This window comes from Apteryx mantelli, chromosome 26 (genome assembly GCF_036417845.1).
Source record: "Apteryx mantelli isolate bAptMan1 chromosome 26, bAptMan1.hap1, whole genome shotgun sequence".
Classification (NCBI taxonomy): Eukaryota; Metazoa; Chordata; class Aves; order Apterygiformes; family Apterygidae; genus Apteryx; species Apteryx mantelli.
The window spans coordinates 1,419,919-1,443,593 of record NC_090003.1 but is presented as its reverse complement, the minus strand read 5'-3'; the positions used below and the strand labels follow the sequence as shown (position 1 = coordinate 1,443,593).

The 23,675-nt window shown below is 47.0% G+C and overlaps 2 protein-coding genes and 1 long non-coding RNA gene across 3 annotated transcripts; 1 reads left to right on the top strand and 2 right to left on the bottom strand.

The window, feature by feature from the left end:
- Window positions 1-2,539: 2,539 nt before the first annotated feature.
- Window positions 2,540-14,293, bottom strand: LOC136994267 (EGF-like and EMI domain-containing protein 1). The gene is made up of 4 exons (XM_067311274.1): window positions 13,703-14,293; window positions 11,395-11,529; window positions 3,430-3,539; window positions 2,540-2,658 (listed from the first exon to the last, which is right to left on the bottom strand). Exons 1-4 carry the CDS (start codon window positions 13,786-13,788, stop codon window positions 2,540-2,542), a joined length of 450 nt encoding a protein of 149 aa, XP_067167375.1. The 5' UTR covers window positions 13,789-14,293.
- Window positions 14,294-14,373: 80 nt separating this feature from the next.
- On the bottom strand, window positions 14,374-16,197 carry LOC106485745 (uncharacterized). The gene is made up of 3 exons (XR_010886402.1): window positions 16,161-16,197; window positions 16,008-16,063; window positions 14,374-15,545 (listed from the first exon to the last, which is right to left on the bottom strand). It is a non-coding gene; the product is annotated as an uncharacterized lncRNA (long non-coding RNA).
- Window positions 16,198-18,434: 2,237 nt separating this feature from the next.
- Window positions 18,435-23,342, top strand: TPRG1L (tumor protein p63 regulated 1 like). Its single transcript, XM_067310899.1, has 5 exons — window positions 18,435-18,663; window positions 18,763-18,854; window positions 20,084-20,260; window positions 20,900-21,053; window positions 21,817-23,342. Exons 1-5 carry the CDS (start codon window positions 18,451-18,453, stop codon window positions 22,009-22,011), a joined length of 831 nt encoding a protein of 276 aa, XP_067167000.1. The 5' UTR covers window positions 18,435-18,450; the 3' UTR covers window positions 22,012-23,342.
- Window positions 23,343-23,675: the final 333 nt, after the last annotated feature.

The following is a 23,675-nucleotide window of genomic DNA, read 5'->3' as shown; positions in this document are numbered from 1 at the left end:
TCCGCAAGAGGGGAGCAGGACTCGCATTGCCGCAGCTCAGCCTCCAGCTAGGTGACTGGGCTTCTGCTGCTTTCATTGGATTCAGAGGATGATTCAGAGCAGTGTAACTTGACTTTCCTGCCCTGAGCAACCTTCTGGAAGTGTCCCTTTCTCTCCGCTAACTGCGTGGGGAGCCCAAAGAGAGCAGCTCCCTAATGCGGGCATTGCACTTACCGTGTGTGAATACCACTTTGTTCTCTCTCAGAAATTAAGGTTACATCACAGTCCCACCTTAGAATCAATGGTATTAAACCACAGCCGAATGTTTGAACGGAAGCGAAGCCCTGTACATCAGAAACACACGGTTCTCCTGGTGAATGAGTGAAACAGAGGGTGGAACATTTATATTTTCAGGATCACACAAGTATAAAACAGACTTAAATGAAAAGAACTCAAACATAAAGATGCTGGTATGTGAGCTCCAGAAAGGCACTTGGAAAGCCAATGCACGCTTCTACGTGAGCTTACGCCAGATCTGATCAGGGCAGCCTTTGACTCTGGAAACCGAAACCTCTCTGCCATAAATACAAGTTCCACATTATCAAGCCAGTGCTTTTGCACGCTAGCGTCTCCCCCTTCAACCCTCAAACCCGAGCAGTGGTTTGGCAGCTCCTTCTGTTGAATTTTTCAAGTTAGTGTCGCTCTCCTTCTGCAGGCAGCCAGGGCCAGCTGTCCCTAGGAGCTGCTACAAAGGAGATAAGAACACACAAGCTGCCGATCACAAGGAACATTATTTAAGATGCTTTGAGCGCTCAGGTTTAGCCAGACACAGAGGGAGTTGGCTGAAGAACGGCTAGGACTGGGGAGAGAGAGAGAACAGCTCATCAACAGCCGAAGCGCAGAGACAGGAGTAGACTTCCAGTTAACCAGTGCTATGCCAAGGCACAAGGCATATTGCTAGCCTCTGACTTCCACATTCACTTCTTTCCTGCTAAAGTTTTATTTAACTGATTTTATCACCTTCATTCTCACTTTGAAATAAAAAGTTTAGTGAATGGAAGCAATGGAGAAGCAAGGACTTTGAAATCTGTTCTTCAGCTTACATTGCAGCTGCAATACATATACTTCTAGCTTTACTACTCTTGTGAATAATATGCGAAAAACATGTAAACAAGAAACATTTAAGAGCGAGCAACAGGCTTATGCATTATAAGAGAATAAAGACCAATGGCTTGCCTGTCACATCAGCAACAAGCATGAAATCAGCATGGAGAGTCAAACTATTCCTCTCCAGAAAAGCTGGACCTCCTTCTGATTTTCATTCCCGCACTGACTCCCCAGTGAGCAGAGCAGTGCAGAACAGCACTGCGCAGCCTTTTAGCGCTGCTCTCTCTGATTAGGATGATGAGTTAAGACCACGCTCTGAGCAGCTGTATTTCCTTGCCTCTGCTTCCTTCCTGGCTGGAATTACTCACTTCCTCTACAGGAAAGTCATTACAGAACTCACTTGCTCATCTGAGGTTATTACCTGCTCACTGACACTACGTTATTAGGCACCTACCGAGTTTCCTTTGACACAGTGGGGCTGGTCTCCTGTATTACAGGCTTTTGAATAGGAAGAATAAAGACTGGCTTGCTAGGCCAACCTTTACTTTTTTTTAACCTTCACTTCAAGCATCAAAGCACAAGGAGGGTATATGCAGCCTTTTCAGAGAACAAAAGAAGAGAGAGAGAGAGAGAGAGAGAGAGAGAGATTTTCTTGTATTGTAGGTCAATTACAATCAAAATCATTTTTACAACGGAGCCGAAAGCTGCTAGCTTTCATTCCCTTGATGGCAAGGCACCTAGGACCCCAAAGGCTTTGCTGGTTTGCCCGCCTATTACCTAAAGTGAAAGCTACTTTGCTCAGTGCGGGCAGGAGTGCACCTCCAAATTCGAAGCCAAAATGATCCGATAGTGCCATTCTGTAACTGGGCACAAAATTAAGAGTATATCGCAAGGAACGTATGTGATTCTGCCTTAACAGTGATGTTTATTTCTACATATATGCTCAAATAAATCTCTGTTTGATTCAAGAGCGGATTTTATTTGGCTTCCAACTTCTCAAAAGCAAAATTTAAAGTTAAGTATTCCCGCAGCTGGATGTGGCTGCAGTGTTCAGGGGAAGGGGACAGGAGCTCTGCAGCACCTCCGTCTCACATGCCAGGCAGCGCAGCCTACAGGGGCTGTGTGAGTACAGGGGCCAGGAGGATAATGCTGCCTCTGCCTTCTATTATAATAACATAAAATCATCATATATACTTAAATTTGATGTCCATAGCCTGACTCATCTGCAACCGTTAATACATATTGCAGCTTCTCAGCACAGCTATGAAGTAGATAGTTCCATGCCTGCTTTGCAGATAGTTACACTGGGGCAAACACAGAAGAGCAGAAAAAGCAGCCATGGAATCCAAAAGCCTCAAGTTGTGGGTGTCTCCTTCAAACCTTATTAGTGCCAGCACTTCATCCATGCTAGAAGTTTGCTTTTTCCTCTGAGGCTAATGCTGCAACACCTTCGTTAGAGGCCCACCCGGCCTGAACCCCGAGCACTTGTCTTTTCACTGAAGGAGAGAGCAGGCTGAAGGGAAAGAGTGCAGAGATCTCCAGCCTCTGGAGGTGTTTCAGGCTCAAGCAATCCTAAAAATAGCAGAACGAACAGCTGACACAAGAGCCTTTCCAAAGTAGCTGAGGAGTCACAACCCTTTAAGAGTAAATTGATGAATGAATCCCAGTCTCTCGTTCTCGTTTAAAGGTGAAGAGAGCGGGAATGGCGAGGAAGCATACGCCAGTAAGCGACCGTGTGTTTCCAGCCAAAATTCACTGGCTTCTGGCGCACAATAGCCAAGCCCATTTTCTGACGCTTTGAGTAATTCACATCTGCTCTAAAGCTGCCTTAGTTAAAGGCCTCCTCTTCCAAGGAAGCTGTTATAAAAAGCTCTTAAGGATGCTGAGTAAGAGCAACTAGCGGGCAAATTAGCTATCACTGGCGTGTTCAGGTCACACAGACAGCAATTAATGTGGTGCATAATGAAAAGTCCACTCAGGGCTCAGATTACAGTTTTCCAGAACTTCTGCCAGTGGCACCATTTAAATCACCAGTTTGGGCTTTATTTTAAACATTTAATAGCATTTGGCAACCGGGTAAATGAACAGCGCGACTCTGAAAACCCTTTCATGTTATAACGAGGAAGTGCTACAAAAACGGAAAGTAGCACACAGCAGGTCAGGGGAAGCCAGAGAAAAAAACAACCCCCCCCCCTCCAAACCAGCTCTTTTGAAAGACGATTCTACATCGTTTTTAGAGCGTTTGCTGCAGGTAGGGGACTTGAACCGAGCACCCTCAGGCGAAAGCAGCAACGCCGGCAGCACCAAGGGAAGAACCTCACCCGGACGGGGTTCGCTACTTACGGTGGAGGCAGCCGGCAGCCCCGGCGCGCGGGGCCCATCCCGGGCAGCACCGGTACGCGGTCTGGCGCGTCAGCGCGTACACCTGCCTGTAGGCCGTGTGGTACGCGGTCCTGCAACGAAACAAAACAAAGCGCCGTTCAGGCAACATCCGTTCCCGCAGAGCGAGGAAACCGGAAAGAACAGAAAACGTAACTCTAGCCGGGGCGCACAAATAAAATGAGGAATCCAGTTTTGAAGTGCGCTTTTTTTTGGCACCTCATCTAGCAATGACCACTGATCCTAAGAAAGGACTCCTTAATTTGCTGTAATTGGGAACACGAGAGACCAGAGTGCCCAGGTCCTCATAACATTCCCGGCCCTTTTCGCCTTTTCTGAGTAATTTTACCGCTCTGAGCGGTTGTTTTCCTCCTCTCTCAAGCTGCTCGTTAACAAAGGAAACAAATCGTAAAAACAACAGGTATTTCAGCCAAGCCTTACTGAGCACGAGCAGCGGCTCTGAGGGGTCTGTAGTGAATAACCCAGAACCCCCCCAAACACCTCTTTCTTGTGTTTCTAAATAAATTAGAAGCAAACTCCTTCCCAGCCCGGTGCCGCGCGCGGCCGGCCGGGCCCTGCTGCCTCTCCGGCGGCGGCGGCGGCGGCGGCGGCAGCTCCAGCTCGCGCCGGCACACGGAGCGCTCTGCGGAGCCGGACGGCTCGCTGCAGCCAACCGCACGCTCCGGCCCAGCGCCCAAGGTGCCTTCCACCGCTCCGGCCACTTACTTCCAGGGTGGGAGCTGCGGTAGTAACACCGGGAGCGCGCTGAAACGTAAATAAATAAATGAGACACTTTCTTCCCGAAAATTTGATTTTCTCACGCACACCACATCAAAACAGAGATAAAACTTTTGAAGCTGATTTTTAAAAAGATACTTTGGCAGAACATGAAACTACTCCACCAGAGCAAATCAGACAAACAACAACAAATATTTGGCAAAGCAGACGTGTTGTACATGCCCACTGAAAATATTTATCCTAACTCATTCTAGTTGTTTGATTTTGTCTGAATGTTTCTACAAAAAAATCCTAAATAACGGTGAACCATTAATTCCCATGAAGGAAATCTTCAGCTATTCTTCTCTGTCAATCAGCATATGGAAGCACAGCTGAGAAAAATAAAAGCAGATACCAATTTTTGCACAAGCTGTTAACAAATTAAGAAGGAAATAATCGTGTTCCAGAAGCAGCTGAGAAAGCAATTTACAGTCACTCAGGCACCAGAACAGCTTACAATCAAGCTCAGATCCATCTGGATCCTCTTGCAATCAAGAGCTATCTGCCAGCCCAGGGCTCTTAATGTTGTGGCAATATGCATTACAAAGTACAAAAATAACACGGTGTAGCTGGGGTAGCGTTAACTCAAAAAGCGTTCACAGTAGAACCGAAAGACTATTGACCCATGCGCAAGGATATCGAAAACGTCCCCGTATTCCGAGGCTCAGGCAATTCGGCAAAACACACACTTTTTCTTCCCATCCCGGATCAGAAAGACTGTGTGGCGACAGGCAGCATTTTTCTGCGTAAGCTCAGAGATGATGAGGAAAACGTGTTCCACGAAAAGGTGGAGAAAGAATACAAGTAGAGACCACTGAGTTTTTCCATCCTTAGGAATTCACATGAGCTTCCTATTTAAATCATGAGAACGTGGATGAAGGAACAGGTTGCCCAGTTCTGCTGTTTCTACCTATGAGAACACAAGTTAAGAGGCATTTCTCAGAAACAAGTAGATACCACGCAAAAGGGCTGAAAAAAAAAATACAGATATCATTTTTCTCCTGGAAGATAAATCGAGGATAAACCACAAGCTCTGCAAAATCGATGAATCTTAGTCGGAGATGAGGCATATGAGAAACAAGCGCTCTCATGGTGACGTAGAGCCCATGCTGCACCCTCGTTTCCACATCCCTCATGAGAAGGGATGAGAAACCGGAATATTTCAAGTCCAGAAGCTGAATGTAAACGCACCTTCTTCTCTGCCCTCATGCACATTTAAGAGGACTTGATAGCGTAGGAGGGCTCGGGACTGACCCGGGCTCCTCTCCGCCCCCAGCGGCGCCTCGCTGAGGAGCAACCTCACCTCCACGAGGTCGACCTGACGACTCAGATCCTTAAGTTAATCCAAGTGGGATCTCACGAGATGCGGATATTCTGACAGCCTCAGTTGCCTGTGGATAGCTGGATGTTACAGGCTACAGAGAACCTCACAGGAGATATTTCATCCGCAATGTTTCTGTTTTCTTTTGTGTTTTAAGGAGTCCCTGGCACAGAAAAATTTGAATGAGCCAGAACTAACGAAACCTGGGCTTAAAAAACACCGCTGTGCCCTGCCGCTGGAAAACCGATTCCCAGTCCCTCTGGGACGGTGCTGCCATTCCTCAAAGTTTCATTGCCGAGGGCTAAGTGCAGCTGCATTCTGCCGTGTCGGGAAAGCTGCACCGTCAGTAGCAGCGAAAACATAACTTTACCAGGAAGGGCTGAAAGTGCAGCCCCCAAAGAGCTTAGTTTATCCACTAAGAAGCGACTTTTTAGTCTCTGCACTAGCGGGGCCTGTGTCCTAAGGTATCCGTGTTTTACCACAGCAGCGGGACAGGAGGATCGGCTCAGCTCGGCTCGGACCCCGACGAAGGCATCGGTGAGCGAGACGGCCACCACACCAGCGCGTAACGGGGTTTACGCCGGTTTTCACGAAACGCCACCGCTCTGGGCACAGCCACAGATTTTGTAAAGCCAGTCGCTGTCGCTCTGGAGCGCCCGGACTCGGGGGGCAGCGGCCCTCCCCGCTCCCCCCCCACCTCCCCGGGAGGCAGCGGAGGCAGCAGGACCGCGGACTTGCCGCCGTCCCCCGGCTCCGCCAAACGCCTCGGCTGGGCTGGCGAGCCCGTTCCACGCGCAGCCCCGCGGGGCCCCGCGCGCGCCCGGCAGCTGGAGGAATCGGCCGGCGGCTACGAGCGCTGCGGTTCGGCGGGCTGCTGGCGTCCCAGCGCCCGGAGCCAGCTGCTCCCCGCTGCGCGGGTGGGATCGGACCGCAGCGCCGAACCGCGCCGGCGGAAGGAAGAGCAGGGGCAGCGCCTTCCGAGCCGCGCCGGCGAAGTCGCGGGCACCGAGGCCGGTGCTGGGCCAGCCCCTGCCCGCCGGGTCCCGAGGCCGTCGCTGTGCTTCCCGAGCCCCGTGCTGCTGCTGCGGCCCGCTCCAGCTGGAGCGGCTCCAGCGGCTCGGACGGAGGCCGTGCAACGTCCCCATGAATGCCGTGACTGTGCGCTCCGGCGCCTTAAACCGCACGGCACAAGGTGGCTTGGCAAGAGACCTTCGGCCCGACGGACTAAACCGGCTGCGACGGGAGCTCCCCGAAGAAGCTCAGAATGAGGAGAGAGGGGACCAAACCGGGCCTCAGGGAAGTTTTGCTGAAACGTTTGTCTTTAAAAATTCCACGGGCTAAATCTCAGCCTCCCTCACAGCACCTCTAGGGCTCGCTCCATGTTTTTAGCGTGGACTGAGCTTTAGCATAGCACATTCAGATATTCACAATACAGCATGACCAAATTGTCTTGTTCTAGCTCCTTGATTTACAATGCCAAAAGCATGCATTAAGGAACATCTGTGACTGAAGAATCCCAGCCTTTGAAGTGGAAGCAGACAAGGTACCTATCATTTCAAAGTCCTCTCTTAAGACAGAGTCAAAAGGCAGACTGTTGCTGCTTTATTGCCACTGCACAGATATCATCACCAAGATAATTACCAGCAATTACAGGTTAGGAGGAATTCCTACACTCCAGACTTAAAAGCCGTCTCTAGTCCAAGATGCTTCCTTGGAATTATTACTATTACTACTACTACTACTATTATTATTATTGTGCAAAGGCTTGTAACTGTTTAATGAGGCAGGAAAAGCAGATGGATTACAGAAAAAGATTGTGCACATTGTAGTCTGGACTTCAGTGCAGGCAAGAAAAGTTCACTACTTGAGCTGTTGCGCAAATTCATAGTCCTCCATCCGCAGCCTTCTCTAGCTTTGTCTCCCAGCTCCCAGTCAGGGCCTCTTCGCTGCTCAAACGATACTATGACTAGCCGAGCATCTGCATCGATTTTCCACTTCGGGTACGTTCAGATTCACTTCTGACACGTGCAAGCATAACTCCCCGTTGCTCTTACAGGGGACTGAATTAGGTCCTGCACACCGAGTCACGCAAAAGGAGACCCCGCGACTCTGCACCAAAGCAAGCGCTGGTTAACTGCCATCGCGACAGCAGCTACCTGTCTTCGTGGAGCAACTCCTGCACAACTGCCTCCTCTCCGAGACGAAGTTACAATCTCCTCTCCTCTCCCGACTGTGCCAGCCCGTTCTCTTAACTGATTTCATCCGCAGCCAAGCAAACAGCCTTCTCCAGCGGTGTTCCGGGCTTAGAGATGATCGCTGATGTGTGTCTGCTGTTAACAAACTCCACGCCGCTGTGCCAACAGCAGCTGAAGACCACAGCTGAGCTGCTGACAGCATCCTGCACTCATCTCATTTTATTCCAACAAACCTTACATCCACACTTCGCAGTGCTAGCTGGAAGGAAGCCCACCCGTGGTAGCGTATATTATTTATTGATTCAGGGGATTAAAAGCCAGAAGGGGCCAATGTACCAAGCAGGCCAAACTACTCCATAACATGGCAGAGAATTTTGCCCTGGGATTCTACAGCCAAGACCATCCAAGAAGAGCGTTGAAGATTAACAGTCAATTAGCAATTAAACCACTAAATGTTAAACATTTGGGTTATCTAGGCAGAAACAGGAATGCTGTTCATAAAGAATGGGAGGTTTTGACCAGCGAGACCACTGTTAGCTCACGATTAGAGCGAAAAACAAGGACCCAGCAGGCAAATACACACCTGCCGCAGCAGCAAATGAGCTTGCAGAGAACCCGCGGTTACCTCCTGGCAATACTGTCTCCCCTCCAGAGGCCCTCCAAGAGCGCAGCCAGACGGACCCTGTTCAGCCGTTTTGCAGGAATGATTCGGCAGCAGCACATGCGCTGTAATGAACCACCTTTTAAAGAACGAAGCCATTCGTTTGAACCCTGCCGAGCCCACAAGCCTTCTAGGAGCCCTGGAGTTCGCAGGGCAAATGCAAAGCCAGTGCTCCCCCGCTCTGACCCAAGCCCTCGCTTAGGCACCACTCGTGCTCCCTCGGTCTCTTTGGGTACATTTTTAAAGATCTGAAGTGCCTTTTGAAGACATCCCCTCTTCAGCAGCTGTGGAACGAGCAGATGCATGCTGTAACTCCAGAACGCCTTTCAAAAGGAGAGTTTTTAATTAGTCAAGCACAGCTGTGTGTTAGAACCTTTAAACTAGACAAAAGCAAAACTTATGAGCAGGTCTGAGAGGGCAACATCCCCTGCCCAGAGCTCCTGGATCCTGACTGTCCACGTTTCCTGAGCAAATGACATCTTTTAATAGGGTCCTGATGTCCGAGTTTTGTTTCAAAAAAAGACACACTGTTTTCAAATACAGATAGGGTCTGGATGCTGGTTTCTACGGCTAATTACAAGTAAAAGGATACAAATACTGATAGTTTTGAAAGTTCTTCTTTCTGACCAACACCCATCTCTCCTATTAATTCCTTCATCCCAGCAGGTCACAAATCTAAAGCTAACATATAAATTAGGTCATGAAGATAATACGGGAATTTTCCACATTCTCCACAAGAACCAAAAAGTCCTAATTTGGAAAAAAAATCCAAAACCAAAATGCTCATGAGCTTTCCAAAAAATCTGAGATATTTCAAGATTTGGATATTCTTGAGCTAGTCCTCAATTCTCTGCGTAAAACCTCCTTGCATTTGAACCAAGAGAAACAAAACCTTGAAGCATGCCCCTTGACTGAATTTTCATGGTTTGGCCGATTGTGATATTTTTGCATAGTACCTGCTTTAGCTAATCCTATCATTTTTCTGATTATTCAAAAGTCTTTGCTTGGAGGGATGTAGTGAAAATGGGACCGTATTAATTTTCTTATCCTCTCTTCTCCCACTATCCCCCAAAGGATGTTTTTTCTTTGCTTTCTTTGGAAAAGCCATTTAAATAACCGCAGCCTACTACCTGCAAAGGTTTTTATCCTATGAACATTACATTCAGTAATGATCGGCCTAGATATGCAGTTTCTTTCACGTGTGGAAGAAGTTTGGGAGGGGGAGGGTGTCGCCAAAGCTCCGGCACTTCAGAGCTTGGTACCAGGAAGCAGGCAATGGGATATATAAAAATTTTGTAGCATGAAACCTTTTTCCTAATAGTTTCTACCTCAATAAATATGAAGTTTGTGATAGTCTATAAAACGGGGTGCTCTGGATTTATACTGTACTGAATTCAAACCTGCTGCCTAAGTCAGCCTGGACTACTAAGAGTTGCAGTGAGTGATTAAACTTCACTCTGCTATGGAAGAAGCCAGTGGCTGAACTGCAGTTTGCAGGATGCGCTGGCTAGACGAGGCTGGAGACCACGCAATTCTGAAGCAGGTTTTAATCTCTGGCACCCCTTTGACCAAGCTACAAACACTAGGAGCGAGGTCTGACAGCACCTTTGTCCAGCCCTTGGCAAGTGGAAGGATGGCTACAGTATGAAATTTCAGGGTACGCTATGAGTAAAGAACAGAGAAGACAGAAAAGTTGCAGAAAATCCACCCTTACAAGACAGCATGGTTGTTATTCTGTTGTCTTGTGCCACAAATATAATGACCGAATCAGGATGTGAAAGACTAAGCTGGCTGACGTAATGCTGACTGGTCAGAGAAGGTGAGAGAAAATCATTTTCAGCCTCACCTTAGCTTACTGTAACGAAACCGAACGATGTTTGTTTCTTTGCACGAATAGTTTTTTCTCTAGAATAAAATTTCTCTCTTTTAATATGAGTTTTACATTTAACAGTGCACAGCAAACCTCACTCGGACCGAGAGAAGGCTGCCTTGAGCCCTGTAAAACTTCAGAGTGCCATTGACATGTCTCTGTTTTGAAGCTGAGACATCTAAAGCTACAGGAATAACGGCCGTGATGTGATTAAGTAATTTCATTAACATGGCATGATCATAGGAAACAGATGTAATACATAGTCAGAAGACTGGAAACAGTTAACCAGAATGACAGAGCTTCTTTTGAACAAAAACAATATATCTTCTGTTCATGAAATGCTTAACTGTTTAAAAATTCTCAGCAGAGAACTCTTAGTAGTAGTGTCACATAACACACAAAGGTCCCAGGTAGGGTCAGAACCCCCTTGAGCTAGATGCACACAGGGTTTACAAAATCTCCCAGATTCTCCTGGTTTTAGCCAAGAAAAACATCTAATTAAACAGCTCTGTTGCTTACAGCTAATTTATGGCTGCAGAGCCACAGGTCTCTCTGCGCACAGCTTTCCATTTGAGCCAGCCTCCAAACGAGCTGTTACGTTACCCTAATGCCAGAGCCTTTGAAAGCCAGGCGCCAAACGTCTTTGTCGGAAGTGTGTCGACTATCATTCAATAAAGCACTTGTGCATCCCGGGTGTTTTCTCCTCTGTCCCTGGAGAGCTGCTGGGGACTGCAGAGGGCACTCAAACTGCCTGGCCACTAAGACTTCTCAGAGGGCACCCGAGGGTTACTCAGGCCGTCCCCGGGGCCACCCCACGGCCCGGGCAGCAGCAGAGGGCGATGAGGGGTACGGAGGTGCGCGGGGCTCTTCACGGCCCCAGCAGGTCTCACCCCCTTTTGGCCAGCCCCTGCCCGACCTCCCTGGCAGCGCGCGAGCTAAGTAAGCGCGCAGCTGCTGTGCAAGCGGTGTTCTTCCTCCTTCGCATACACCGCCGTGCACACCAGCCGCAGGCGCCACGCCGACCGTAACACGCTCCCTTCCCGCTTGAGAAGGGATCGCTTTCCGCCGCACAACGAACAAACCAGGCTTGAGAAGGAACACGTACCTCCGCTCGTAGCCTGCACACCACAGCTGTCCTCCGCAGGCTTGTTTCCACACTTTGACCACACGAGTAAAGGCCTGGACGCACGGCTGCCTGTGCCCCACTATCGCCAGCTCTTGCTCCGCACAAACATTTGGCCTGTCGCAGAGAAACAGAGGTTTACTGGAATCTGCATACTGCTCAGAGACGAGCGCAATGCACAAAAGGCACCAGGTACGGGTAACTTCCTTCTGCTTATTGGAAAGAGGAGGAAGATCTTATAAGTTACACAGTATTCGTCTCCTTGTTGGATTAAATCATGCAGGAGTGTGAGGACGTGTGCCATGTGGACCAGCCACAGGTCATCCAGGGGCTGCAAACAGACCCCATCAGCCTCTTCCTGGAAACTCACAGGAGCCAGGTCGGGTGAGGGACCTGAATTTCACGCTCCGGCGAAAAGATACTCTGTTCACCACACGGCACTTGCACCAGCAAAACACACACAGTACAATCATAGCATTTGTATTTCTCAAAAGCACGGCATTAGCCTTCATGAAACAGTTAAGCGTCAAAGAACTCCTACGAAGTAAACATCACAGTCCGGTATTCTATAGACAGAAAACCGACACACACAGAAAAGGTGCGTTTCGACTAAGCCGACACCCTGAATCAGTGGCAGATATGGAAAGCCGTCTCAGTTTTGAATCCCTTCCTTAAAACGAATAAATGAGATTCAGTGAGTATGAATGATTTAGCAAGAAAATATAATTTGTGCCTCATTTCTGTTCTAATTGCAACTCTTTTTCACCAAATACGAGTCAGTAGTTTTTACCTAAGAATGAAGAAGGAAATATTTGTCCTTGAATTAATGAGTTACAAGCCATTCATTATTTGTGACTGTTTCTGGTACTTCCAATTCTAAAAGGGCTTGTGAGTTTTCACAAAAAATATTTTCTATAACAGAAATTTAAACTAAGTAATTTGGACATGGTGAAGAATAGGGATTGCAGCTGGCATCTTACTGCTCCAGGACATTCAATTACACTACTGTTACAGAAAGCCTGGAAATGCCTTTAGGATTAATGGCATGTTTCCCCCAATAGCTTTGCTGGAAAATCTTTCCTTGTCATTCCCACATGTGGCCACTGCAGAGCTGTTCAACTAGCAAAGCCCCCCCCACATCAGTTCACTAATATAACAGACCCAAGTGCTGATGGTGAATGCCAGAGAAGCAGTGTTATTTTGTGAGTGTCTCCATAAACAGAAAGCAGCAAGTTCATCCATTTAACAGATATGAAAGTTTGTACAAGAGGAAATCTAGGGAAGGATATTTCCCTACCCTCTGGATGTCCTTTGCTGTTAATGCACAGATATCTCAACGCTTAGCTGTCTGCACTTCTGAAAAAAAAGAACTAAAAGGAACCATAAAAATGAAGTTGGCAGCAGCAATGTTTTGGTGTAATATATTGGAGTGAAGAGAGGTTTTTGTGTGCCCCAAACAGCGGTTTTGTGCCCAGCAGGCATCGTCTGCAATGCCCTATGGGAAATGACAGCACTTCCCAGCGCCTGCCCTTTGCTTTTCTCTGATACCTTGGCACACAGCTCACCCCTGGTGTCTCATCCAAGATGTCCTAAAAGTATCTGTCAGAGCAGAAGCACAAAATCTCAGACACAGGGAGAAAAAGTGTCTTTGCAAAACCCCTACCTGCTGAAAGGAGTCCTCTCTTTCCTAAATCCAAAGGTTAAAAGCATAAGGGAGAGTACTTGGGAGTCAGCGCGCTCTGCAACGCCTGGCTCATTTACAGCAAGAAACAGAGCAATCCCCCTGCATCAAGAGATCATCTTCTGGCAGGAGACCAAATTTGCAAGGAAATTTTCCAAAGGAGCCAAACAATTAACGCCAAAGTGTAACTGTAACATTTAATTAAAAAGAAAGGACTAAGTGCTTCTAGAGTAACAGCAAAAGGAGAAAAACAAATATTAAGAAGAGCGCAATGAGAGAGAGGCATATACAGGCAAGAGCCATAAAAATAGCAGTTCTGTGAAAAAAGGTCAGGCTATTTACACTACAGTAACTGCCTCTCATGCTTACACAATAGCAACATTTCAGTCAAGACAGTGAGCTACCTCCTACAAGCAGCGACTATCCAGATTTTCAAGTTTCTATTCACCTTTATGTACATTTGGTACTAGATAAAGAAGCACAGAACAACCCCCTCCTGCCCCCCCACTTCTCCCTCCACCATTGATTTCGAAAAATTGTACTTTGCTTCTGCTTTATTGTTTTCCTGCTCTGCAGAAACACTGGGGAGACTCTTTTCTTGGTACTTACATATGGGGCTGAAGCTGGTTCCCAGAAGCAAGAGAAGATATTCGCAATGCAACAGTGAACGATAGCGCCAACATGTGCAACTCCATTGCAACAGCTCCTCTCTTCCCCCAGGTGCTTCTGGTGGGTGCCTAGAAAATTCTGCAGCCTTCTCAAGCAAGATTAGCGAGCTCCAATTTCTCAAAAAACCCCACTCATCGCTACCTCCTGTTTCCACTTGCCAGTTTCGCTCTTTCTTGCGAGGAACAAGGCTATCGGAGCACGCAGGGATTCTTGCTGGGGTTCACGGGGACAGCAGATTTATCACTCCTGGATGCTTTCTCCCATACGAGCTCAGTTCAGCAAGTTTCTTCAGTCCATGGGAAATTATTACAAGGCAGATTGTCACTGAGTTTTTCCCAAAACCAAACCTGGCTTCTTATGCTCATCTGCTGGTAGTGAAATACACTGAAGTTACTTTTCCTTCTTGCATTTGCTTCTTGACAAGGTCCAAAGACCTGGTGGCTCACAAGATCTCAGTTCGGTCCAGGAATGAAGCCCCACGTGGGTTTAGCTGATTCGAAGTCCTGATCCACTTCATAAAGCAATACACAAATCAGCACTCAGGAAAGGAAGGGAAAACGGGGGGGGGGGGGGGGGGGTGCTCTCCTGTGCACAGAGAAGTCCACCTCCCAGAGGGCTTTTCCAAAAGCAGGCAGAATTTTCATTTAACCCATCCGCACAGCTAACGCCATCCTCCCGATACTGCTTCCCATCTTCCTCCTGAGACGATACTGAGTAATGCATACGCAAAGAGCAGCTTTCCTGTATTTCAGGAGAGCAACAAAACTTTCCTCCTGCCTCTCCCAGGTCCAGTTCCTTTCACTCACATGCTCTCTTGTTTCTCCTCTTGCTGACAGCCAGAAATCCCTCCCACCAGCTGTGTCCAGCCCCAAAGAGAGGAGGGGGAAAACCCTGCAGAACAGTAGCAAAAATCATTTGGTTTTGTTGCTCAAAAGACAGTTCTTTTGCACTACCCGAGGACAACTTCTGTACACACCCTCCAAAACCCCATTCCCCAGCAGGTCTAAAAATATCCCAGAGAGATTTAAGCTTTCCTATGCATTCTAACAGATGATAAAATTAACGACTTCCCAAGGAAATTCTGATGGGCACGTAAAACTGCCAGGGAAAAATCCAACCTGCGTTTGGCTGGTGGAGTGCTACTAAATGATCAGTTCCCCGACAGGGAAAAATACACCGGCCAAAGAAGGAGGTAGGGAACAAGATTAAATTGTTTTCTGCCTGCTCCTACCAAACTCCCCTACTATAAAGGGAAACTGCACAAAAAGAAGAGTTGATAGGGATTAGACAGAAACAGGGTGATGGATAGAGAAAAAAGGAAAGTGTTCTACTGGGGACTCAGCTGTGCTACCTGAGGAGTGTAATTGCTATTTAATTTTACTTTAGCCCTTGCAGCTGGTGACATGACTGCCCAAAGGGCCCTTTTCACCGGAGTACAAGCACCAATGAATACAGCAGCCTTCTGAGGTGCCTGCACAGCCTAGTCTTCAGCACTACACCTTTTCTTTTCAAACACCATTTAAGAGCAAGTATTATTCACAGTTCTCTTCTTTTCCTTTCAGACTTGGCATGCAGAAAAAAACGTCCTGCCTGCAACGGACATTCTGGTTTGGGGTAAAAAGAAAAGTTGTGCCTCTAAGCACATTTCGTGTGTTTATTCTGGACTCCTGTTGAGAATGGTCTGGCTGGCTCAGGATGAAGGATACCGAAATGTTCGTTTTCAGGTTCCTGACTCAAACCAAATCCAGTTGCGTTCCCATCCCGTGACAGTCAGCTGGCCACTCTGAAACGACAAAACGGGGAGAGGAGTGCCCAGGTCTAATTCTCAGATGGTTCGCTGCTGCGTTCCCTCTCCCCGCGTATCCCCACCTGCTCTGCGTCCCTCGCCCAAGGGCCTGAAACAACTGCCACAATTGTCACGAATTGCTACTGCCAGTCTTAGCAGAAATGGCGAGGACTGAAGAGCTTATGGAAGACTGATTTGCCTTCTGACTTCCTTCCATGCTGCGGCTGATACAAAAGGAAGCGGGAAGAACGCAGCAGTGTGGGAATGCTGCAGCAAAACTCTTCTACCTGAAGAATCTGTCGACATAAATTCTCTTACCAAAAAGGAGGAGGAATCAAAGCAGCAGATAAGCACTGCACCACTGCCCTGGTGTAGCCCTAGGCAAAACTGACCTTTTGCAAAAAAAACAGAATATAACAAGGAGGCTCATATGAACAACTAAAAAGGCAGATGACTTACAAAGCAATGCATTCTTCTGAGTGTTGCAATTAGCGTCACAGCTGTCTGTGCTCTACCTGTGGAAATCGGGGAGAGGAAAAGCTATACAGCCTTTCATATACAGCTATTCAGCCTTGAGCAGTGCTGAAAAAGGCCAGATTTGCAGTATCCTACCTCCACTTTATATTTTGTTGTCTGGAACGGAATTGAGTAGGCACCTTCACTTGTTGGGTGCTGAACATACATACACAGTACAGTTCTTGTTCCCAGAGAGTTTGCTGGAAAAGGAAGGCAATGATACGTAAGATTCTCTAAGTTCAATGCACAGAGCTATTGGTTGCCTGTGAAACACATGTTTCCCAAAGAAGTGAATAAGAAAGCAGGATCTTTCTAAAGCAAACTATTAGCTAAAATGACCATAGAACTCAAATCTTTCAATGCTTCACTGGAAAAGCCACACTACTTCTAGGGTGGGAACCCTGTGAGCCAGAGAGAAAACTCCAAGGTTCCACCAACTCTTTGCTCTTATTTCCACCTCCCTCTTGTCTCGCTTGATGGTGAACTTAGTACAGCAAGTAGAAAGCTGGAATAGCAAAATAGCATGGTTGGCTCAGAATGGTGAGAAAAGCTAAATCTTGACATACACAGAAAAGATATTTTAGTTATAATAATATATTTTAAGGAGGCTAACACACTTTACTGATACTTAATTTATCTTTGAGAGAGAAGTAAGATAAGAAAGCTTGGGTAGCTTCAGAGTCCATGCCATGCATATGTTTCACCACTGAAGGACATGCTATGAACTTCATATCAAGACTAAAGCCACCAATGAGCCATGACCAAAAGTTAATAGCAACTAGAAGAACTGAGGCAGATGAGTTTTTATATATTAACCCTTCCAAAATCCTAGCAGTTACATAAATCATTTAGGTCAGAGAGAAAAGAGGGTAAGAGCAGCTAACATTATCACTTAGAAGTAAAGTATCTGCCAGGCCTAACAGGTAGGAGGACAACATCTTTCACTGTTGCTGGAGAAGAAAGGCAACTACATAAAAATGCTTTATAATGCTGCAGAAAACCTCAAGATACAACAAATTCAGGCCTCCCTTTTCCTGTTAGGTCTTTAAAGGTTAGCATATTCTTATAATAGGGAAATTGTAGGACTGTTCGCAGTTGTTCTGTGTTTCAGTTTTGTTTTGTTTTGTTTTTAAAGGCAGACAACTTACTACTGTTATCTGAGAATCTTTCTTCACATGTAGTAGCTTGATGCTCTGCTTAGATCTGAACAATAACTTTGACAAATGTAGCACCAGATACGCTGTGTGTATGCTTTTCAGGCATCTAGATGAAGTCTGCTTTCTTTTTAAATTAAAAAGAAAGAAAGAAAAAAAACCCACCCCCAAACCGCACTGGGTCTCAGTCGCACTGCCCCAGCCTAGGAAGGGGAAGTCAAAGCGGCTGCCCCGACCAGCGCACCACCCGGGGGAAAACTCCGCTCCAGGCACCTCGCAGCACCCGGGCCCCCACGAACTGCACCGCCCGCACACGCGTGCTTCACCGAGCGTGAGGCGGGGAAAGAGCCCATCTCCAGGGCGGTGAGAGGGGGAAAAGGAGCCTCTTCTCCCCCGCCAGCAGGCCCGGGGCCGTCAGAGCTTGGAGTGTGGCTCCCTCTCCAGGAGGCAGCTCAGCCCGCGGCCGGGCCGGGCAGGCTGCCGCAGCTCCAGGGAGCAGCCTGAGCCCTGGCAGGGGCAGAGGGAGGCAGGATTATTCCAGGGATTATTCCAGCTCCGGCCGGAGCTTCCAAACTCAGGTGAAAGCCCTGGCTATACACAGATAGGAGACAACTTACGGGCAAGCTGCGGGCTGCTTTTCCTGGGCGGGAGGCAGGGACATCGGCCAATTGCCCTCTTCTGCTCTCTGCTGTGGCCATCCTCAGCAGCTTGTCTGGAAAGAGGAGGGGAAACTCTGACGGAAAAACCTGCTTTGGACATAGTGGGAGAAGTTACTGGATGGAAAGCCAATCCTGCAATTCTTTTGTAAGTGTCTTTAAAGAAAGCAATGAGGTTTCCCACTTAGACATGCTCGTGCAGCTACGGGTTGCAGAGAGCACAGCAGAGAATTCACGAAACACACGTGTGGAAGGTGGATATCCGAAATCCGGTACTGCGTGCAAAGCCCATTTAACGTGTTTTCAGCCTTTCGCCGTTTCCCAGCGCGTTTGCCTGTTACAGACGTCATCCTCCGGCGCAAAGCAAAACAGCGCTGGAAAGCGGCCAAAGAGGCGATGTGGTGCCTTACGGAGCGAGGTTGCTGCCCGCAATTAAGCCGCACGGCCCTAGCGCCGCAGCCCCGGGGGGGGGGGGGGGGGGCAGCGCGGCTCCGCTCCGCGCTCAGCTCCGCCCCGCGCCCCGCTCCGCGCTCCGCTCCGCCCCGGAAGGCGGCGAGGGCCCCGCGCAGCGCCGCGATGCTGCAGCTCCGCGACTCGGTGGAGACGGGCCCGGCCGGGAGCCCCGCGGCGGCGGCGGCGGCGGCGGTGCTGGTGGCGGCCGAGGTGGGGCCGCCGCCGGGCCCGGCCGCCGCCCGCGGGGCCCCGCCGCCGCCGCGGCAGACGCTGCGGCCGCTCAGCGTGCGCAACGCCACCCGCGGCGGCCGCCTCAAGGAGTACTTCGTGTTCCGGGTAGGGCCCGGCCCGGCGGGCCCCGCTGCCCCGGGGGGCCCCGCTGCCCCGGCCCGGCGGGACTGACGCGCCCCCTCCCCTCTCTCCCCTCTGCCGCAGCCCGGGACCATCGAGCAGGCGGTCGGCGAGATCCGCGCCGTCGTGATGCCGGCGGCGGACGGCGCGGTGCAGAGCGTGTGGCTGCTCGCCGAGTAAGTGGCGGAGGGGCCCGGCCCTCGGCCCGGCTCCTCCACAGCCCCTTGGGCAACGCTTCTGCCGTGGCCGGAGCAGGGCACGGAGGGGCCGGGGGGGGGGGGGGGGGCCGTGACCGCTTCTTACCCACTGCGCGACTGGGACAAAAGCGTGCGAAGTGCCTCGCAGAAAGCCAGAACTGCACCAAAGCCCGGCCTTGCCCCGGGCTGGAGCCTGGCCCAGGGCCCCAGGAGCACCCCGTTAGCTCCACGGCTCACCAGCCGGACGAGGAGACAGGAGCAAACCGCTAGCTGAGCCTTCCTCCTCCTTAGCATCAAATCCGACCAGGCTCGCGAGTCCCGGCACTCCTCGGAGCAGGGAACTCGCACCGCCAGTTAGGCCCTTCCGGGGGGCACGAGTCAGACTGGCAGGGACCGATGGAGAGAAAGTCTCGCTTGAGGCGGAAACGCTCCAGCCACTTGCCTGGCCTCACTGGGGGGACTTGCCATTACTCTGTGAGGATAGTTTTGGTCTCATCAGCTTTACCTTAGCGTTCCTGTTAAAACATTAGACGGTTATTAGTTTTTGTAAAGACAGTGAAATCAGTAACCACAAAAATAAGCCGTAGCAGATTTTGAAGGTGCTCTTTTAAAGTCTGAGCTCACCCCAGTTAGAGTGAAAATATGACCTACTCTAGAAGGATGTTCTAAGGATGAAATCGTGTTATAGTTGTGGTGGTTGGAGACTGTAGGGTGGCAAAATGTTTACGGAAAGGTAACATCTTTTAGTTAAAGTCTGAAGAAACAGACAAGCTTCTGAATGTATAAACTAGTTATAAAGACTTTCTCCCCTGAACAGGAACAAATATGGTTAATAACACCTTAGTAAAAAGAGTATCAAGCTAACAGCACAGTATTAAACGCTTACTGGAGGAGTTGCTGGAAACTGCCATCTGCTCCATTTAACACTGAGTAGCTGCAGCATTTGGTCTCAAATAACATGAGGCAGCATTAGAGCTCTTTAAGATCTCAGACTTGTTCCAATTTCTTAATATTTTCCTACTTTCGTATTTATGTTGTGGCATTCAACCTCTTAGTAGACTGGCTGATTCAAAGCAAAGGCTGTAATGGAAAATACTGCGTTACTAAGACTTCAGTTTGTTCTCCTTAGTGGCTCTATTTGTCACGCTATTAAATGATTCTAGACAGACGAGACCTGCTCAAGCTCACAGCCTTTGTTATCTTACCAGAATTGATCACTGGAATAACGAGAAGGAGCGTCTAGTTCTGATCACAGATTGGTCCCTTCTGATCTGTAAGTATGACTTCATTAGCCTGCAGTGCCAGCATGTGACAAGAATATCACTCAATGCAGTTGATACCATCTCTGTAGGGGAGTTTGAGTTCCCACCTAAATCGCTGAACAAGTAAGTTGACATAATAATACTGTAATATTGTTATTGTAAATAGTTTGAACTGTCAGCCTTTATCACTAACCATTAAGTTTGAGATTTCTTCCTTGTTTTGATGTTCGCTAGTTGACTTTGTAAACAATTACCGAAACTTCATTAGAAGAAAAATCAGAGAGTAGCTGCTGTCTTGCTGGGAAACTTATTAGTTACATTAAAAGTGAGTCACTCAAGGACTTTCAGGATGAGATTAATGGATTTTAGAGCAGAAGTTCATCACCATTACGTAATGCAGTAGGTGGCAGTGGTACATCAGCATTATTAGAAAGCTGTGTGTAAATATCAGGTCATACTTAAGTGTAGGTTCTCACGGGGAATATGGTTTAGGCTTTGTGTCCTAGATGTCTAATGAGCTGAACCTTTTTGCACTTAGCTTGTAAGAAAATATCTTTACATATTTCAGGGGCTGAATTTCAGTAACAGGTTTTCCAGATGTTGAATTACTCTTTAACACTTTTCTAGAGGAAAACCTATTATCAAACTAAATTTTAACTTCCAGTTTTAAGTAACATTCATCTTTTTCAGACAATACATGTCTAAACTTGCTGCAAAGACTTAAAGGTCTTACCATATCAATTCTGCTCTCTTCAATACCAGGCGAGAGGGTATCGGTATTCGAATTCAGTGGGATAAGCAAAGTCGTGCCTCCTTCATAAATCGATGGAATCCCTGGTCCACAAATGTTCCATATGCCACGTTCACTGAACATCCAATGGCAGATGCTGATGAGAAGATTGCATCCCTTTGCCTAGTAAGGAAATCACCTCTCCTGTTCTAGATGGCTTTTAACAATCAGAGGCTGGATACTGCTTTATCTGCTATATCTTTTCAAAATAATCAAGTGCAAGCAATTAAATCAAAGACAGAGTTGCAAGCTAAGTGTCCCCATTCTCCAAATTTTGACTCTGCAGGGCAGCACAACTGTTTTCCTAATGCTGCAAGTCAGTTTTTGCTGATTAATCATAACTGGTTTATACAAAAAGGAAGCTAAAACTTCCAAACATGCAAAAAAAGGGCATGTGAAACGCAAAAGAAAATACATCTTGCTGCTGTTCCTACTTTTGTTTATATGATGGGCAGATGCCTGACTTCGCATCTAGAACTGCAAGCTAATTAAACAAAACCTATAGCTTCTAAATTTAAGCCTTCACTTAGGTGTCTTTTTTTTTTTTTTTTTAAATGGTTGCTTTCCTCTGAAGGTTTCTACTAGAAAATGTAACGTTAATTTAACTTCAGCACATCGACTACAAAGGCAAGAGAATTGTGGCCAATGATAAGCAATATTTGTTACTGATAAATCTTTATGCACTTAACTCACATGTTTTGTCTTACATGTGGACAGTGTCCATATATGAAATTAAATGTCAATGTAAAATTTATTACTGAGTGTGAGCTCCAAGACAACTACAGCTTTAGTGTTAATCCTTTACGCTTCAACATCAGAAGCTCTTTGCCTATGAAAGCACAATAATTTTAAAAAGTTAAAAAATAACATCACCAATCTTTTCTTTCAGCTGGAAAACTTTAAAACTCAACTAATTCAAGCTGTGAAGAAAGCCCATAAGGAGTCACCACTGCCAGGAAGAGCTAATGGAGTACTAGTGCTGGAGCGTCCTCTTCTGATTGAAACCTACCTGGGATTGATGTCCTTCATCAACAACGAGGCAAAACTTGGCTACTCCATGACAAGAGGCAAAATTGGATTTTAAGATTTGTTGCGTTCAATGTTTTCAAAGCAAAGTGATTTGAAATTAGTCTCCTGGAGAGAGCACACTGTGTGGCAGAATACTCAATAATCACAATGAAGTTATGGGAATAAAAGCAGTTGGTTGCAGAACCAGCAGTTCACATAAGTATCTGTGATTATTATGAAGATTGCTAGAATGCACGTAATCTGAAGTGGACACGAGGTAGCATCATTTCTGTATTTTGCATCTAATTTTCGATTCTTACTGGTTCATATGCAAGGCTAGTGAACAGTGGTATTTCCTCTTCCGTTTCTAGCTCTAAGCTCTTCCCTGTTAACTAAGTGTGACTGGTATCTGCTACACACACTCCACACAAATATCCAAGATACAGTAGCATGTTCATGCCATATTACAGTTGTATCCCTATATATAAGCTCAAATCATGTGGTGTGTTTGGGATTGATTTGTACTGTTCAAAGAGGTATTAGTGGCTCAAGATTACAGTAATCTTAACATTTTGATTAATTCCCTATCAAGAAATTTTAAAGCTGTGTCAGTCATTCTTTAGCAAAACACTGAGTCAGCAAGGTTGCTGAAAGCTGTACTGTTATACCATCTCAAAAACAGCATACTTGAACTATTACTTTATAAACTGAAGTATCTGGCTGAATATAAGGTCATTAGCTTTTTGTAATAGCCTCCCTCTCTCAAAACAGAATCTAACTTGCAAGTTTCTCACATACGATTTCTTGCTGCAACCATATAATAAAGACATTTCTTGAAACAATATAGCCAAAAGCCTCACAAACACATTTGCCTTCGAAGTTATTATTTACACAAAACATGTTTTATAACTTAAAGAAATTCTACTTTGATTAGATTTATATTCTTAGCAATTTTTCTTAAATCTACTCTAGTTTGGGACAGAAGCAGAGCAGGACTTTCTAATGGAGACAGATAAAACTAAGCACTGTACATCAATCTTGATTTACATAATCTTGCACTTAACCTCATACAAATCTTGAGAATGGAATCACTTTCAGATGCAGCATAAGAGATACTACAACCAGAATTGCTCATGAGGTTATCGTAACAAGCTTTTTCACTGTGTATGACCTTCTACATGTCATTTTACCATTGCATTTCTCTGCTACTATAATGCTGAATAAAATTCTGTGCAGCAGTGGTATTTTTTCCTGAACTTAAATAAAGTAGATCTATGTTTCTGAAACTTATGTAAAGTGGAAGTGATGACGGAATGGATGCAACAAACTGCATGCCCCCTCAATGCATTTTCTAAGGTATCTATTTAACTTTTGTTAATCTTGTAGTAAAGTTAAATTCCAACTTAACTATTGTTGTTTATTCTTCATTTTGTGGAGACTGAAGGTCTCAAGTTAAGTAGCAAAAGAAAAAAAGCATGCAATAAGCTCCCAACTAATGGGCCCCTTCCTTGGAGGAAGACCACGGCTGGCTATTCAGAAGAAAGATAAAAGACAGTCCAGGCGTTTGTTTCCTACTGAACCGTCCACTCCAATTTGACACCAAACAGTTGTTTGCTCTCCTAGCACAGTGGGGTTGAAAGCTCCCACTTAGTTCCCTGTTGTATCACATGCCATTCTAAAGCAGCAGATATGATCCTTCTTGAATAGATCCTATGTAATAAATCTAAAGTAGCCCTGGCA